Source organism: Acinonyx jubatus, chromosome A3 (genome assembly GCF_027475565.1).
Source record: "Acinonyx jubatus isolate Ajub_Pintada_27869175 chromosome A3, VMU_Ajub_asm_v1.0, whole genome shotgun sequence".
NCBI lineage: Eukaryota > Metazoa > Chordata > Mammalia > Carnivora > Felidae > Acinonyx > Acinonyx jubatus.
The window spans coordinates 64890031-64906673 of NC_069388.1; the positions used below are offsets into that span (position 1 = coordinate 64890031).

A 16643-nucleotide genomic window follows, 5' to 3' on the forward strand; every position below is an offset into this window, starting at 1 on the left:
AGAACTGATATGCTAACTGTAACTAATTTAGACATGTCATTATAGTAAATTCACTCACAAGTCCTAAGGGCCACACATTTATTGGTATAGTATAGTTTCTCATCTACCTCCCCACTCCCCACATGCAATGCAGTAATAGAAGGCTAGTTGATAGGAGCATTTAATGAATTTTGTCATTCTACCACTTTTTAAAACAATAACACTACTAAGGAAAGGCAATGATGTCAGTATCCTTCTGTGATCCAGTAATTAAACACATGACAGTTCTTCTCTAATCACCAACAGATTTAATCTTTGTTTAGTATTAGTAAGCGAGCATTTTAAAACAGTTGCCTTGGGGCTTCTGGGTGGCTCATTCGGTTGAGCGTCCGACTTTGACTCAGGTCATGATCTTATGGTTCCTGAGTTCGAGCCCCATTTCGGGCTCTGTGCTGACAGCTCAGAGCCTGGAGCCTGCTTCGGATTCTGTGTCTCCCTCTCTCTCTGCCCCTCCCCCACTCACGCTCTGTCTCTCAATCTCTCTCTCTCTCTCTCTCTCTCTCTCTCAAAAATAAACATTACAAAAAATTAAAACCAAAACATAATTGCCTGAAGGTAAAAATTTCACACTTACTCTATGAGTGGTGCTCCATACAGAACAAAAATTACATGAAAGAAGAAACATGACATAAGAAAGTAGATACAGCATTTCAAAAACCTGGTTACCTAAAAAAGAAATAAGAATGATTTAAAGACTCAAGACAATGCTTAGAGGACAGCAAATGCTTCCAATTTATCTATAAACACAACTTCTTCCCATGGGTGAAACAGCTGAATATTCTTTCCTTTGAGTAGCCTGAAGTCAGATCCCATGTCTGGCACACATTCAGGTGTATGGCCCTCTATATAGCTCCACACAACAGCCTACAAGTTACAAACCGACCCTCATATTCCACCCACCCAATCAGCACTAGAATCAAAAAGCATTTCTGTTCCTAGGGTATCGAGCTATGTTATTAATCAGTATTTATAAAATATTTACCGACAACAGGATGCTAGAACACAAAAAAACCCACACAGTCCTAATTATGTGATACATGAAATATTTGCAGAAAATAATAATAATTCTTTTCATTTAAAAACAAAATTCCTAAGAAAACTGTACCAATACTAAATTAATCCCTAAATCATATTCATGTTATTATATGATCCATTTGAAAAAAGCCCTGCGTGTCCGCAAATCAGAGTGGGACCTACTTGATTTGAAGCTTAAAAAGATCTAATTATAAAACACATGTTGAGTTTTTTAATCACAGAGCAGTAAATGTGTTTTAAATTACCTAGGACAGCTTACATATAGTATTGGATAACGTTAAGTGAGGACTTTATTAAAGTAATAGTTAAGTGTTATACTCTAGTAAACATTTCAGAAAGTAGATTCTAACATCTGAAAATTCTAACACTGGTCAAGGAAGTGTCACTTCCTTGACCAAAACATGGTCAAGGAAGGCCATGTTTAAAACAAAGCTACCACAGAGGCTTTTTTTGTAATTTCTGAGAAACCCATTAAGTTTCTTTCAGAAATGCAAAAAAATAAATGAAAATAAACTAAAATGTCTTCTAAAGTTTAAAGATAGGACTACTGCATCACATATTTATCTTCAATGGTGACTTAAAACATGACTATATAGGTTCACAATGCTATAGTATCCACTGAAGACACTCTAATTCCACAGCTGATGCATGGCTAGGATCTATCAAACATTGTAGGCAGCATTCCAGCAATAATAGGCCACTGATTTTGGCAGGGGGGCAGGGGGAAACATGTCCTCTACTCACTGTAAATAACCCCATAATGACATGACTAATACTTCATTCTTTCATTAAAAGAAACACCATCTCTATCTAAAAATCAGTTATCAAGAAATAAGCCTTACCTTATAGGATAATGAACTTCTTTTAGAGGATGCATTTGGTTTCACTACTAAATATAATACTAGATTGACGGCAGTTACAAAAACAGAACAGACGCACAACCATGTCAAGTGTGTTTCCAATATTGAGAAGTTCTCCAAGAAGAATGATGGAATGAAGATGCTTAGGATAATTGAAAATATGCATAAAAGATGAGTATACAGTAGTCTCTTGATATCAGTATCTTTCATGGTGTTTTCTTGAGTGGCTATCTAATGAAAAACAAATTAAGAAAAGAGCATATGCAATAATGACCTTTTCCATTGTTTAAATGCTCCAACGCCTAAAAGTAAGTATGTACCAATTTTCTATGTGCAATAATGTATTAGTTTCAGAGTATGAGAAGATGCATATGTATAAATTCACATGTAGAGTAATATGGTTCAAAAAAGCTCTCAGAGGCTAAAAAGGACAAATTTACGAATATCTTAAACATTTGTAACTGGTTTCTGTCAAAGGGTCATGTCCTAGGCCCAATTAAGGAGTCTGGTTGTTTGGTTGTTGTTTTGTTTTGTTTTTTCCCCAAAATCACAGAGGTGAAAACAACATGCATGGATTAATGATTTGCTCTTATTGGAAATATAAGCTATGTGTTCTATAAACCCCATGAATACACTCTGGCTAAACTGTAGGTATTCCTTTTTTAACCATTGTGGACCCCTGTCTAACCCCTGCCAGTAGTTCACACCTTCTGGCAAATGACAAGTGACGCCAAGTGCACACTTGAATTCTCAAATGGTGGCCAGTGTAATCAAGAAAGTTCAAAGAACGTTATGCTAAACTAAGGCAGCCCAATGCTCCAGAAATACCAAAATGACAATGTCTGTTACAGGTGCTAGGTTCCAATCAAAACTAGAGCATAAATGAAGGAAAAAAGAGTCTACTTTCTCTTTTTATAAAATACACATTATATGTCATATATATATATAACAGAGCTTATATATAACATTGGCAAATGTTAAGCAAGGTCTTTATTAAAGGTAATAGTCCACATGTTACATTGTGGTGAATATTCCAGAAAAACAAAAGGGCAAGTGCAGGCCTTATACTAACAGCTCTGAGCTAATTCGCACTGTAATTTTCAAAGGCAAATAGTCTACTGATAAGGAAACAGGCTAGGACACTTTAGGAGGCACGTCCAAGGTCCCAAGCTCTCAAGCGCTAGAGCCATGTCAGTCTCACCTCTTTAATATAGAGATACACAAAGAAGGTGAAAAGGGAAAGTTTTGCATAGCTCCTACCCTCTGCCGGCTGAGGGGCGGGGCAGAGGATCTGGAATACAGGGTCTTAAGAGCTACCTCACTTCCTCGGGCATTTTTCTGGGCCACTCTCAGAATCCCAAATGACATGAGCAGATTTGGATCTAATACAGTGAGCAAGTACCCAAACTCAAATGCTTACTGAATCAACGAACGAACAAAAAAGGAAGAGGATGGATTAAGTGCCCCTCCTGAGAAAGAAGCCCGGGGGGGTGGACCTTGGCGAGCACGCGAGGACGCCCATAGGGCGCCCCTCGGGAGGCCACGGCCCTGGCCTCCGGCGTCTGACCTGGCCCGGGTCCGCAAGTATTGAGGCTGGAGAGAAGGCCTTTCTGGGCGGCTCGCATAGGAGCCTTCCCGGAAATCGCGGGACTGGTCTCTACAGCCCCACCCCAAACTCGGTCGCTGGGGACTCTGCCCAAGCCTCAGTCGGCACGAGCGTGAGGAACGAGGAACAAGTTGAGAGGCATAATCAAAGAGCACCGGCGGGGAGACCAGGAGAAACGGAGGGTCACACACAGAAAGTCGACTCCAAAAGAGGGCCGGTCCATCAGGGCAGCCCCTGGGTCACTCCGGAAGGGTGGCGTTCGAAGGGACGGGGCACAGACGCTGACGGCCACATGGGCAGTTGGTGGGGGCTGCTTGCACCCCCCGGAGGCTCGCGTGCCGGGAGGGTTCGGCTTGGCTTACCTACTCTCCCGCCCGCGGAAGAGAAGCGGGGGTTACTACCTGCCACCATCAGGTACGACCCGCCGCCCTGATCTTCGCGCATGCGCAGGCCTGTGGGGGCGGAGACCCAAGATTGCACAGCCAATTGAAGAAGTGGAGGGGCGGGCAATGGGAGCAGCCTCGCTTCCCGCTGGCGTTTAATTCCTCCCGCGGCTTTTCAGGTGTGGGATAGGCGGGGCGGGGGGCGGAGGGGCCGGAAGTGGCTTTTCGTAACCCGGAAGGGGAATATTTTTCTGGCTATTGTGTTGATATTTTCAAGCTGCTGCAGTTTCTGTGGCCAAGGGAACCGTCGGGGAAGGATGGTGTGCGAAAAATGTGAGTTAAGAGGCCGCATCTTTGTGAGAAGGAGGCTAGGAGGAGCTAACTGGGCTTCTTCGGGTCCTTGTCTTTTATTTTTCTTTCAGCCTCAGTTCTCGTGTTCCAGCCTCTGTCCTCTTACCCTTTTTGACCATTCCTGTCCCTCCCCAACGATCGTATAGTCGTTTTGCGTTCAGAGTGGTCTCAGTTTTGTAGATATTTGCGTATTTCCTTTGCCTTCCCCTCCAACCCGGGATCTTATCCCATACAGTTCTTGACTGGCCCCTTCGCCTTACAGACCCTCAGGGTTGGACTGGATCTTAAAAGTCCTAGAGTTGCCAGATTTAACAGACATTTAAAAAGAGGAATACCTTTTTTCTAGAAGTATGTCCCATGCAATATTTGAGACATGTCTTTGCGTGCTCTTCCTCACTACTGAAAGTACTTTTGACTGACTTTTAGGACATGACAGTACTGTCGTTTTGAAATTAAAACATTCGTTGTTTTGAAATTAAAAATTCACAGGGCATCCTATATTTTAACTAGCTACCCTAAGTTAGCATCCTATCCAATGGCTTAGATACTCTTTGCATGCATACCTGTGGTATTGAGGCAGGGTTCAGAAAGTCTCACCACCTTCAAAGCAGTCTGTGTAAATGTCACTAACTTTTAGAGAAGGCTTTCCACCCTGTAGTCGCCATTTGGTGATTCTAATGCAAACCCTTAAGGTTTCTAGAAAGTTTCTTACGATTTTTTGATATCCTAGACTGTCTATACGTTTTAAAACGGCTGTCATATCCCTAAGTCTTTTTATTCCTCAGCCTCTTTGGCTATTCTAGGCAAGGTTTCAAATCCTCTTATCTGTGTTAACATTAACATGATCAATTTTGTTTATATCCCCCCTAGTAGATAAAACTTTGAACACAGGCACCCATAATTTTGAATCACAGTTCTTATATTAGGTAAAAGAATAACCATGGGCAAGTTACCTAATATATCTTGGCCCCAGTTTCCTCATCTGAAAAATGAGAATAATACATAATTTATGGGGTTCAGATAATGTAGGTAAAGCCTGATAAAAAAGTGCCTTCACGTATACTCAAAAACTGATTATTTCTATCATAACCCCCAGTATGTGGCACTGAGAATTAAACTCTCCTTCATTTTATGAGGGGTAAAGTGGAAATAATGTATCCATTTTTCTATGCTTTATATCATCATCTCACATTAAGCTTTAAAAAAATTGTTGATGGGTGCCTGGGTGGCTCAGTCAGTTAAGTGTCTGGCTCTTGATTTCAGCTTGGGTCATGATCTCACTGTTTGTGAGTTTGAGCCCCACATTGGGCTCTGTGCTAACAGTGAAGAGCCTGCTTGGGATTCTCTCTCTCCCCTCTCTCTCTGCCCCTACCCTGCTTGTTCTCTCTTTCTCAAAATAAATAAACTTAACAAATTTTTTTTAATTAAAAAAATAAAATAAAAAATTATTGCAATGTAATTGATATAGGTACAATTCACCCATTTAAAATGTATCATTTTGTTATTTTTAGTATGTCCAGAGGGCTATGCAACCATCACCACTATCGATTTTAGAATATTTTCATCACTCTGAAAAGTACATGAAGCTTTTTGACATTGATGTCCTTTAATTCTATTCTATCCTGTACTTAAGCAGTTTTTTGGTTTTGCTTGTTTGAGTAAATATGGCTTACACATTTAGATTATGCACCTTCCGTGATACCTTTTCTCTCATGTAGTGTAGTTCTAAACATATAAATTTGTCTTTCTATGTAACTTGTGTTAATTCTGTACATTTTAGCTTTAGAGGACGGGTATTCTGCCTGGTTTAATTTGTGTGATATGCTTTACACCATAAGTGCTTTTTCCCAGGGAAACTAAGGATACTGAGCAAATTGTGAGAGTTAATTTCCTAAGGTACATAAAAATTTTGAGGACTCAGGACCTGATGTGGTATTAAGATAAATACACATAGTTGGTTCTGGGACATGCTATGTGTTATAAAAGGCCATTTGCTTTTCTACTTCCCTGCATGTCTGAGAGTCCAACTCTATTATTTCTTTGTTCTACTGCCTTTCTACCTTCTATACCATCTTACTCCTCAAATAAAATTATACTCTTTTTGGGGCGCTTGGGTGGCTCAGTCGGTTAAGCATCCAACATCGGCTTGTGGAGTCGAGCCTCACGTCCGGCTCTGTGCTGACAGCTCAGAGCCTGGAGCCTGCTTTGGATTCTGTGTCTCCCTCTCTCCCTTCCCTTCCCTGGCTCATGCTCTGTCTCTCAAAAATAAACATTTAAAAAAAATTTTATTACATATTTCTTATCCCCCATCTATCAACTCATTCCACTCACCCTATAAGTAAGCTCATATCTCTCCTATACATAAAGGTAGACTCTCAAGCAACTACCTAGCTCTCTCTTTGCCTTCACGATAAATTTTTTGAAAGGCTTGGTTATTTTTGTTGCCTTCATATTTTGTTACTTCTTAGTGCTTTCCAAACTTTCGCTATGCCCCACTACTGGAAGAACTTTCAGAAGTTCACTGGAGGTCTCCTAAACACCAAATTGAAAGACCTTTCTCTCAGTGCTTGTCTATGCCTCTGACTTTGAAACTTGGTGTAGATTCTCTTTGAATTTACTTCTCCCAGTGCTTCTTTACTTTTATAATCTCCAAGTTTTCTTATTTTCCTTATCCCCTTAAAGTAGATGTTTCCCAGTGATCTATATCTGACCTTCTTTTGACTCTTTTTGCAGTTTTAAAGAACAGTTGACTCTTTTAGAAATATCTGGCTTCAAGTAGCAGATCCATGCCAATGAATGTCTAATCCACATCTCCAGCTGACTTCTCTCTAAACTAAGCACCAATAGAAAAATTTTCTCTAAACAATACTGGGACCCTCCATCTGGTTGTTACCTAATGGTTTAGTACTTCCAAGACTGAATGTGTCGTCCTGCTTCACAAACCGGTACCTTCTCTCCCATCATTTAATGGCATCACAATCCTCCCAGTCACCTATTGACAAAGCCTCGATCATCTGTCATTCATTCTCCTATCCCTTTGTGAACTTGCATCCAAACACGTGTATGCCCTGCTTATTTTACTCTCATTCAACAGCTCTGACTTTCCCTAGCCTTTCAAATACCCTAGCTGAGGTCTCCATCACTCTGAGTTAGACTAATATTATCCCCTACCAGCCCCTTTCCCCTCAAACCGTGCTCTTCCAGCCTTTGGCTCTTCTCAAAAATGTCCTGCATGCGTGTGAAGACCAGTAGGAAAAACTGCACAAATGAACCAGTTGGTACCACTAAAAGAGTATATTTCCTGATCTCCAAGATCTTTAATACTATGCATCAATCTTTTTTTACTTCTCTTTAGTCAGCCTTCGCCCTTTGTCTCTAGCGACTATTCCAAACTCTTCAGTGCCTTAAACTTCCCCCACCTTCATCTACCCCATCCTGTGTTGACAAATAGCTCCTTATAGGTATAAGAAAAGCGAGGTAATTAAATGGGAACATTCCCAACATTTCATCTTACTTTTACTATGCCTATAATCAGTTCTGCATCCATACCCATTTACTTCTTTCCCTTTATTTTTTCGAGGAATATCCTATTTGTGTTCTTGTTGCCATCCCTCCCTACCTTTTTCAGGTCCTTTATTTGTCTCTCTATCTTTTGGAATCTTTTAATCAGCTCCCCTTCCATATAAAAATGCTCAATTAAATCCTAACTCCACCTTCCATTCTTGCATTTTGTCACCTTTTCTTTTCATTCATGCAACAAGTATTATATTCCTACCAAATGCTAGATAGTAGGACCAAAGGTAAGTATTTTGTCTTACTATCCTTCATCAGTATGCCAGCTTAGAGTAATCACAACAGATATTTGAACTGAACCTGATATAAGTGTACTGTATCATTTCCTGAATTTAAAACCTTTAATACATTCTCAGCGAGCAGAGAATAATTCTGGCTTTCTGTGTTTGGAGCCTGGCATTCAGGATGACCCTCCACAATGAGGTCCCAGCTTATCTTTCCAATTACATTTTCACTTACCTTCATTACTCTTTATCCAAATCAAAGTACTTTGCATGCCCATGAGCTGCCCATGCCTTTCCTCGGGATACGTCCTTTTTCTAGTTTGCCTTCATCCTCTCTTCTTTTTCTTCCCAAAGCCATTGTAACATGCAGACACTCTCTCTACTGCCTTCTCCTGAAACCCCTGGACTTCCCTAGCCAAGGTTATTTCTTCCTTCATAGTATTTCTTCTGGTGCTTAAGTTGTCAATTACTATGCTTTTTGTTTTCTAGCTTATATTTTGGTTTGAATGGTTCTTTTTCAGGGGTATCTACCCCCTTTAAGAACCTGGAAAAGCTATGGACTCTTACAAGAAGAAAAATGGATATACAGTAGTTTGGTGTATAACTTCACCTTGTTCATTTGTCTTCTGAGGTCTACCCCTGGAGCCCAGGTTAAGGATTACTATTGAAGAAAATAGCATGTTGTAGGTTCCTTGAAAGTAGAGCTTTATCTAAATTACCATTTTATTTTTCTCTAAACTTTGCATAGTGGTTTATGTATCTTAAGTGCTTAGTATGTTTATGGAATAAATAGATCTATCAGATTTGTTGAAAGTATACAGGTACAGGGAAAGCCTATCATAAGCCATTGTGCTGTACAGATTTTACTGAGAGTCAGTTATCCATTATCCACAGCTGGTAACTTCAGTCTCAGTTCATAGCCCCTACCCCAGCATGAAAAGTCTCCGACTGTAATAAGATAGTTGATACCATTGTGAACTTTAGGCACAAAGTAGTGTCTTTATTAGACAGTAAATCCTAATTCCCCTTATTGTACTATCTTGTTACAACAGGTGAAAAGAAACTTGGTACTGTTATCACTCCAGACACATGGAAAGACGGTGCAAGGAATACCACAGGTATTTTTCCTTTTTAGAAAATAGAAGTTGAATCAAATATTTCCTGTGACTGATGTTTTAGCCTTTACACTATTTGTAAAAGGAAATGTTTTGTGCACAAAGTATTTCATCTGTTAAATATTAAAGAACTCTAGATCCCCCCAACAATTTAATATCTTCTTCTATTTAGTTTTCTTGGTTACATGTTAGAGGTTCCTAATCTATGAGGTAAGAGATAGCAAAATCATTAAATGATTTTCAACTAATGAGTATATCATAGTAATTGATTTGATTCAGCTTTATTAGAGTATATATTTAATTCCCCCTTTCTTCACCTGACTTTTATATTCTTAAATCATTTACACTGTTTTCACTTTCATATCATTATATACAGTTAAGATGTTTTCAAAGGGAGAGAAAAGAAACACTTATACTGTATTCAGTGTCGGTGGCACCAAAGTAATGGCTTCTAGATTTTACAATAGATAAATTAAATGCAGACCCGTTCCTAAAGTCCTGTTTTGAGTCTGAGAAGTAAAATGATGATCCAGAATTTTATTGTTTCATCATAAATGTTTCCTTTTTAAGTGGTGTCTTAAAAAACATGGCTATTAAATGAAGATTTTGAAAATGTTGATATTGGCTAGTCTATTGGTAGGAGGTCTAAGAATGAACTCTTTAACAAATTGTTAAGTGGTAAATGTACATGTTATGGTGAAACGTGCAGAATAACCCACTAAAATATGTGTATATTTTGATATAGAAAGTGGTGGAAGAAAGCTGAATGAAAATAAAGCTTTAACTTCAAAAAAAGCAAGGTAGGTAAAGGAGCAGCTACATCGTGGAGACATAACTTTCCATTCTTTTTAGTCTTAAGCATACTGAACTTGGTGTGTATCATTCTGTTGTGATTTAAACAGAGTCAGGTACCAGCATGCAAAGCCAAGCTATTTGTTATAACCTGCCAGTTTCACCCTGATCCTCCCCACTCTATCAATTTGTGAAGATATTACTGCTCTTTTTTACCAGAAAACATGACTTTTATTTCATCTCATTCTTTTTCTTTTCTGCTCTTTTCTTTTCTTTTCAAAATGATGGTTTCTGGCCTTACCCCCGCTAAAACTACTTTGCAGTTTCATTCAAGTGCTTCAGTGTGGTATGCAATAATACTGCCTGGTTTTGTTTACTGTACATTATTTCATCTAGATCTTCATTATTGTGCAAATTGGAGGCAATAGAGAGATGTGGACAGATCAGAAGCTCTGGAGTCAGACCTAAATTTGTATTTAGACTCTGTCACTCTCTTGCTCTGAGACCTTAAGGAAGTTAAGCCAGTTTCTTGACTTCTCTGAACTTTATTTTTTCATCTAAGAGTGGAGATAAAAATGTCTCCTACCCTAAAAACCACTTTTTGACACCATGCTTTATTTATTATTCCCAGTCTTAAAAATTCCATGAACTCTTCCAGCTGCCATCCCATTTCCTTGCTTCCCTTCACAGCAAAAGTTTTCAAAAGCCTTAGGCTTTCTCAATGTCTATAAGTTCCATTCTCAGCTTCTGCCACTCCGGTCGGGTCTTCAGCCCCATCAATCCCTGCAGCTGCTCTCACCTAATGGCAGCAGGATCACACCTAATGGCCACTTCTCTATTCTTTTTTTTTTTTAATTTTTTTTTTTTTAACATTTATTTATTTTTGAGACAGAGAGAGACAGAGAATGAATGGGGGAGGGTCAGAGAGAGGGAGACACAGAATCTGAAACAGGGTCCAGGCTCTGAGCTGTCAGCACAGAGCCCGATGCGGGGCTCGAACTCACGGACCGCGAGATCATGACCTGAGCCGAAGTCAGCCGCCCAACCGACTGAGCCACCCAGGTGCCCCCCACTTCTCTATTCTTATCTTGATTAACCTTTTAACAACTCTCATTTTTGCAACCTGCTATTCTCTCTCTTTTTTCTTCTCTTCTCTTTTCTCTTCCTTTCTTTTCATAAGCTCTACCTCCAGTGTGGGTCTGAACTCACAGCCCCAGGATCAGGACTCGCATGCTCCACTGACTGAGCCAGCCAGGCACCCCTGCAACCTTGTATTCTCTTGGCTCTGGGATACCACCCTCTTTTCTCCTCCCAACTCACCGTTCCTTCTCAGTCAAGTGCCTCTAGACTCAATCCTAGACCTTTCTCTTTTTTTTTTCTATTTACAAATATATAATCTTTCCTCAAGTGACTTTAGTCCAATGACTTGAAATTCATACTGTATGTTAATAACTCAGATTTACATCTCCTGTCCTGACTTCTTTGAGCTCCAAACATATATCCAACTGCCTACTTGTCTTACCATTTTGATGTCTAACAGGCAACCTCTTGGTCCTTGTCTTCTAATCAGAGTCTTACTGCACCACTGTCCGGTCCAGTTGTGCAAACCAAAAGGCGAGAATTCTGCACATTTTCCTCACTTTCCTTTCATCAGTAAATTCTTTAGCTCTACCAGCAAAATATAACCTGAATACACTTGCTTCACTGCTGTTACCCTGTTCCAAACCACTGTTATTTGGTAGATGCTGTAGTAACTTTGTATCTTTCTGCTTCCTCTCTAGTTCCCTATAATTCAGTCTCATAGTAACCAGAGCAGTCCTTTAAAAGGCACATAAGTACTTTTCTCAGAATGTGCATTGCTTTTCTTTTCAGGTAGAATATAATCTAGGCCCCCTTCCACTTTCTTACAAGGTTCTCCATGATCTGGCCCCTCCCACCTCTCTGACTTCCAGTTGGACTACTCCTGCATCAGACAAGCCAAGCCCACTCCCATTGGCAGAGGTTTATGTTTGTTGCTCCCTCCTCCTAGAGCTCATCCTGCAGAGTTCACATAGCTGGCACCTTGTTGTTGCCAGGATCTAGCTGAAATGTCATCTCCTAAGGGTGGGTCCCTAACCAGCATCTGAATTAATGTCTTCCCCTCCTTCTCCTCATGTCTGCCACAGTGTCCTGTTTGAATTTTCTCTACAGTGTGTATCACTGTCTGAAAACCATGTTTGTTCCTTTACTTATTGTCTGTCTCCTCACTACAATGTCAGCTTGAGAGGGTAGAGGCTTTGTCTGTCAAGCTCATTTTTGATATGTAAAACAGTAACAGGCACATAGTAGGCACTCATGTATATTTGCTGAAAGAATTAATACCTATTTCATGACATTGTCCCAAGGATTAGAAATAATAATAACGATAATGATAATAATAATAATGAAGCTTTTACTACCTGCAGTGGCTGGCACATAATGGTGCTTATTAAGTAATGGATATAAAACAGCATAATAGATTTAATCTTCAGTAGAGCATCTCACTAAGTATTGCTCTGACTTATTGATGTCTTCTAAGACAGTTCAGTTATTATTAACTAAGTTGTAATTTTTACAGACGATACAGTTTTATTTATTTATTTTTAATTTTTTTTTAACGTTTTATTTATTTTTGAGACAGAGAGAGACAGAGCATGAACGGGGGAGGGGCAGAGAGAGAGGGAGACACAGAATCGGAAGCAGGCTCCAGGCTCTGAGCCATCAGCCCAGAGCCCGACACGGGGCTAGAACTCACGGACCGCGAGATCGTGACCTGAACTGAAGTCAGACGCTTAACCGACTGAGCCACCCAGGCGCCCCAGACTATACAGTTTTAGATACCTCCAGTTACTTTTTGCTCCCAGCCTTACTCCAATATCATTAATAAATAGCTATTATTTTTGGATACTCTAAATATCTCACTTTGGAAAGTGTACCATTATATTGCATTGAATCTAAGATACCAACATTTAGAAGAGGTATCATTACTTTAATAAAGAAAAAGATCTACCATGAATTGTAAGATGTCAGACATATTAAAATGTGCATTTTAGGATTAAATACGGTTTTAAACAAAAGTAATCTCTAGACATACGGATGCAAACAAATCGAGCCTTATTAAAAAGAGGAATAGTGTCTATGCTATCTTCCTTTGTGCAGAGTAAGGTGACATTCTTTTGGGTTTGGAAAAATTAACCTTTGAAAATAAGCTGTTGTGCCCCAAGAGAAGAAACCAGCTCTAGGACAGTATTGGTATTCAGTACATGAGTATTGTTACAAAAGTTACAGCCAGTTTAGGGGGAATTATTTTCTACTCCAGCTGCTGTAAAATGGCATTTTTATATAGCGGAAACTCTTCTATGCAAAGGGATTGGATCAATTAGTTGAAAATGTCAGCTAAAATAGGCAATCATTAAAAGATACACATACCTTATTGTAAGTCATGGCACATGACGTGTACATGCATTCATCAGTCATTTGGCACTGAGACAGGCCTTTTGAGTATGAGTCTACTTATAAGAGTTCATCATTTTCCTCACATAAATCATAACCAGAATGCGCATTTCCGGTATCTTAAAGTAGAGCAAGAACTGACAACTTGTAAAGTGCCAAGTCCTTCCACTTATGATTTTGCCTGTATTTTGAAGTTGTCTCACCTAATTCAATGGCAGTTCAGTGATTCACATTTATCTAGCCATCCTAAAGCATTCTCATAGTCTTTCATAGAATTGGTCACTTTTTGCACCCACATTTCATCAGTTTCCATAATATTTAACTATATCATACAAATAGATTGGCAAATACAACTCGTAGAAACAGGCTTGGGATTAAGTACAACTGATAAGTCGTTTATAAGCATACAACTCACATGGAAGGGGTAGGGTTGTGCAGGAGCAGTGAGAGAGGGTAGCTGGCTGCAAGCGTGCTGTGGCTATCAACTGTAAAGTTTGACAGAGGGAACAAAGCATGGATTAATCCCATTTGTTGCCTAAAGGAAGTCATTTAACTGTTTCTTTCTATTTTACATTTTTCTTTCTTTAAAAAAAAAAAAACAACTCTAGATTCGATCCATATGGAAAGAATAAGTTCTCTACTTGCAGAATTTGTAAAAGTTCGGTACATCAGCCGGGTTCCCATTACTGCCAGGGCTGTGCCTACAAAAAGGGTAAGTTTCTTTCAATACTGTGTTTCTGTTCATATCCAGCCTACATTTGGCACTGACTTAGATAGCATAGAAAAGGAGTAGCCTTTCATAGTTTCAGAGATCGATCCTGTTAGTCAAGTGCTCTTTTTTCTAAGGCAAGATGACACTTAGAACCTGATTCATAGCTGCAAGTCCGTGCTTGCTTTTTTCTCTTCTCTGATGCTGTTAAATTATGTTTTAAGCCTCAGGAGTGATTTAAATAAACCAAAGTGTTAATAGTAGGTATTTGATTGGTATTATGAGTTGGTATTATGATTTGATTGCTTACATGTTTTGTTTGTTTGTTTATTTTAGGCATCTGTGCAATGTGTGGAAAAAAGGTTTTGGATACCAAAAACTACAAGCAAACGTCTGTGTAGATGTGTCAATGACGTTTCTGGCTTTCTATGTGATTTTACCTTTTGCTTTGAATTTCCAAGGCATAACATAGATGTTCAAGTTAAAAATAACACATTTTAAGACAGTTAATATTAAACCGTTGATTACCTGATCAGTATTCTTTTTTATTTTGCTTTCAAGAATTTCTAAACAACAGTGTAACTAGTTTTCTGCCTTAGTTCTTTTTCTCACAAGCGTCTTGTTGAATTAGCATAAGTGGAAAATTTAATGAAAAATATTTTCCCAGTTCTCTATATGCTTTCTATTTATCATTATTCATATAATTCTTTTTTTCACCCTCTACTTTATTTATAGATATTACAGAAGTGGGAAGGAGATTACTGATTGATATTTTGCTCTGAATTTTGCATCAGACTTGTAACTCTTCCCTCACTCCCTTCTTGTTGCATGGTTCTTAGAATGAGCAGTCTCTTTATTAATTGTAAGTTCACAGGGCATTGAAACATCTGAGACCATTATTGCTGAATCGTTCCTTAGTAATTAGCCCAGACCCCAGTCATAAGTTGTAGTGATGATACTTTTTATTTGTTCTTGATGCCAAAGTGCCAGTCCCTTTCCTATGAGAATACAAGGGTCAGCCCATGTATGTCCAAATGAACACACTGGATTTCAGAAAAATACGGGTTATGCACATTACCTTGAATTGGAACCGTCACGAAAGCCAAAACAACAGTGTTTGTCCATGGTAGTGTGTAACAAATGAGTTACTACTCTTTAGGAAGGCTCCTTGAAGCAAAAACCAATTTTTTTCCTTCTCTCCCCACCCCCAAAAATAAATAGAACAAAACCAACATTTTGACTCTTTTTTTATATATAACATAGACTGCTAAAAGACTACGTTGAGGTTCAGACAAAGATTTTTCTTATGCTGCCTTCAAAGGTTTTGGACTTCTGCTTTTGAAGCCTGCAGCCTTCTGTGGGAAACCAAAATCATACTCCCTATCGCCAAGTGCAGTATGTGAACATACATATCACTATAAAATATGTAGGAGAGAGAACATGATACACATGGTGTAGATACTACATTTCTATTTGCTTTAAAATTATTACGGAAAATATTTAAAATTTTAACCATTTAATTTATCTGTAAGGTTTTTAACACAGTGTTTTTCTAGGATACGTTGTTATCCTGAAAGATCACAAAGGTGATACAAAATATAATAAAAAAGCTCTGAGAGCAAGAAGTATCTTCTCACATTTTAATCAATTAGGGATTTTTCATTAAATCAACACAAGGGGCCCATAATAGGATCAAGTTAAAGAGCAGCCCAGATCCGTTAAAAGTTGGGTTGGTCGACTTTGGGAAAGTACATTTCTCAGGTATCAGCTGGGATCTTGACTTCCACAACTCACATTTCACATTCGTGTCTTGCATAACTTCCTTCCCTAAATGACCTACTGGCCAGACTCAGGTTCTTCTATGAAGATTTTTGTTAATGTTACACCTCAGAATAGATTATAAGTATTATAAGTCTTCATATTGTTGAAATAATAATATGACTGCCATAAGTTGAATAAATGTTGGGGCGCCTGGATGGCTCAGTTGGTTAAGTGTCCTAACTTGGTTTCAGCTCAGGTCATGATCTCAGGATTCATAAGATTGAGCCCCACATCAGCCTCTGTGCTGAGAGCATGAAGCCTGCTTGGGATTCTCTCTCTCCTCTCTCTGTCCCTCCCTACCCTCAAAGTAAATATATATATATTTTTAATTGAATAAAAGTTTTAAGTGAGAAGGAAAATCCCAAATCAAAACATGAGCATAAACTATTTTTTAGAGGAGACTGGGTGGCTCAGTCCATTGAGTGTCTGACTAAGGCTCAGGTCATGATCTCATAGTCCGTGAGTTTGAGCCCCATATAAGGCTTCCTGCTGTCAGCACAGAGCCTTCTTCAGATCCTGTGTCTTCCTCTCTCTCTGCCCCTGCCCCACTTGCATTCTCTTTCTCAAAAATAAAACATTTAAAAAGTAATTTAAAATAAATAAAAATATTTTAAAATATTTTTTTTAAATAAGGCATAAAAAGAGGCGCCTGGGTGGCTCAGTC

At 39.0% G+C, this 16643-nt stretch overlaps 2 protein-coding genes across 7 annotated transcripts in view; one reads left to right on the top strand and one right to left on the bottom strand.

Moving 5' to 3' along the window:
- The window catches only part of PIGF (phosphatidylinositol glycan anchor biosynthesis class F), a 106431-nt gene that overhangs the window by 29833 nt on the left and 59955 nt on the right, over window positions 1-16643 (bottom strand). Inside the window, exons 1-3 of one of the 6 annotated variants that reach the window (XR_008289297.1) lie at window positions 3903-4050; window positions 1917-2165; window positions 614-705 (exon numbers count right to left, since the gene is read on the bottom strand). Coding sequence is in view for 5 of the 6 variants with exons in the window: in XM_027072527.2 (XP_026928328.1) it covers window positions 614-705; window positions 1917-2144 (320 nt within the window). In the remaining variant the exon portion in view is untranslated. The other 5 variants (XM_027072527.2, XM_027072528.2, XM_053200560.1 and 2 more) reach the window with 5 other exon arrangements.
- CRIPT (CXXC repeat containing interactor of PDZ3 domain) lies at window positions 4120-14690 on the top strand. The gene is made up of 5 exons (XM_015074715.3): window positions 4120-4256; window positions 9124-9189; window positions 9932-9986; window positions 14058-14161; window positions 14495-14690. The coding sequence occupies exons 1-5, from the start codon at window positions 4241-4243 to the stop codon at window positions 14557-14559; spliced, it is 306 nt and encodes a 101-aa protein (XP_014930201.1). The 5' UTR covers window positions 4120-4240; the 3' UTR covers window positions 14560-14690.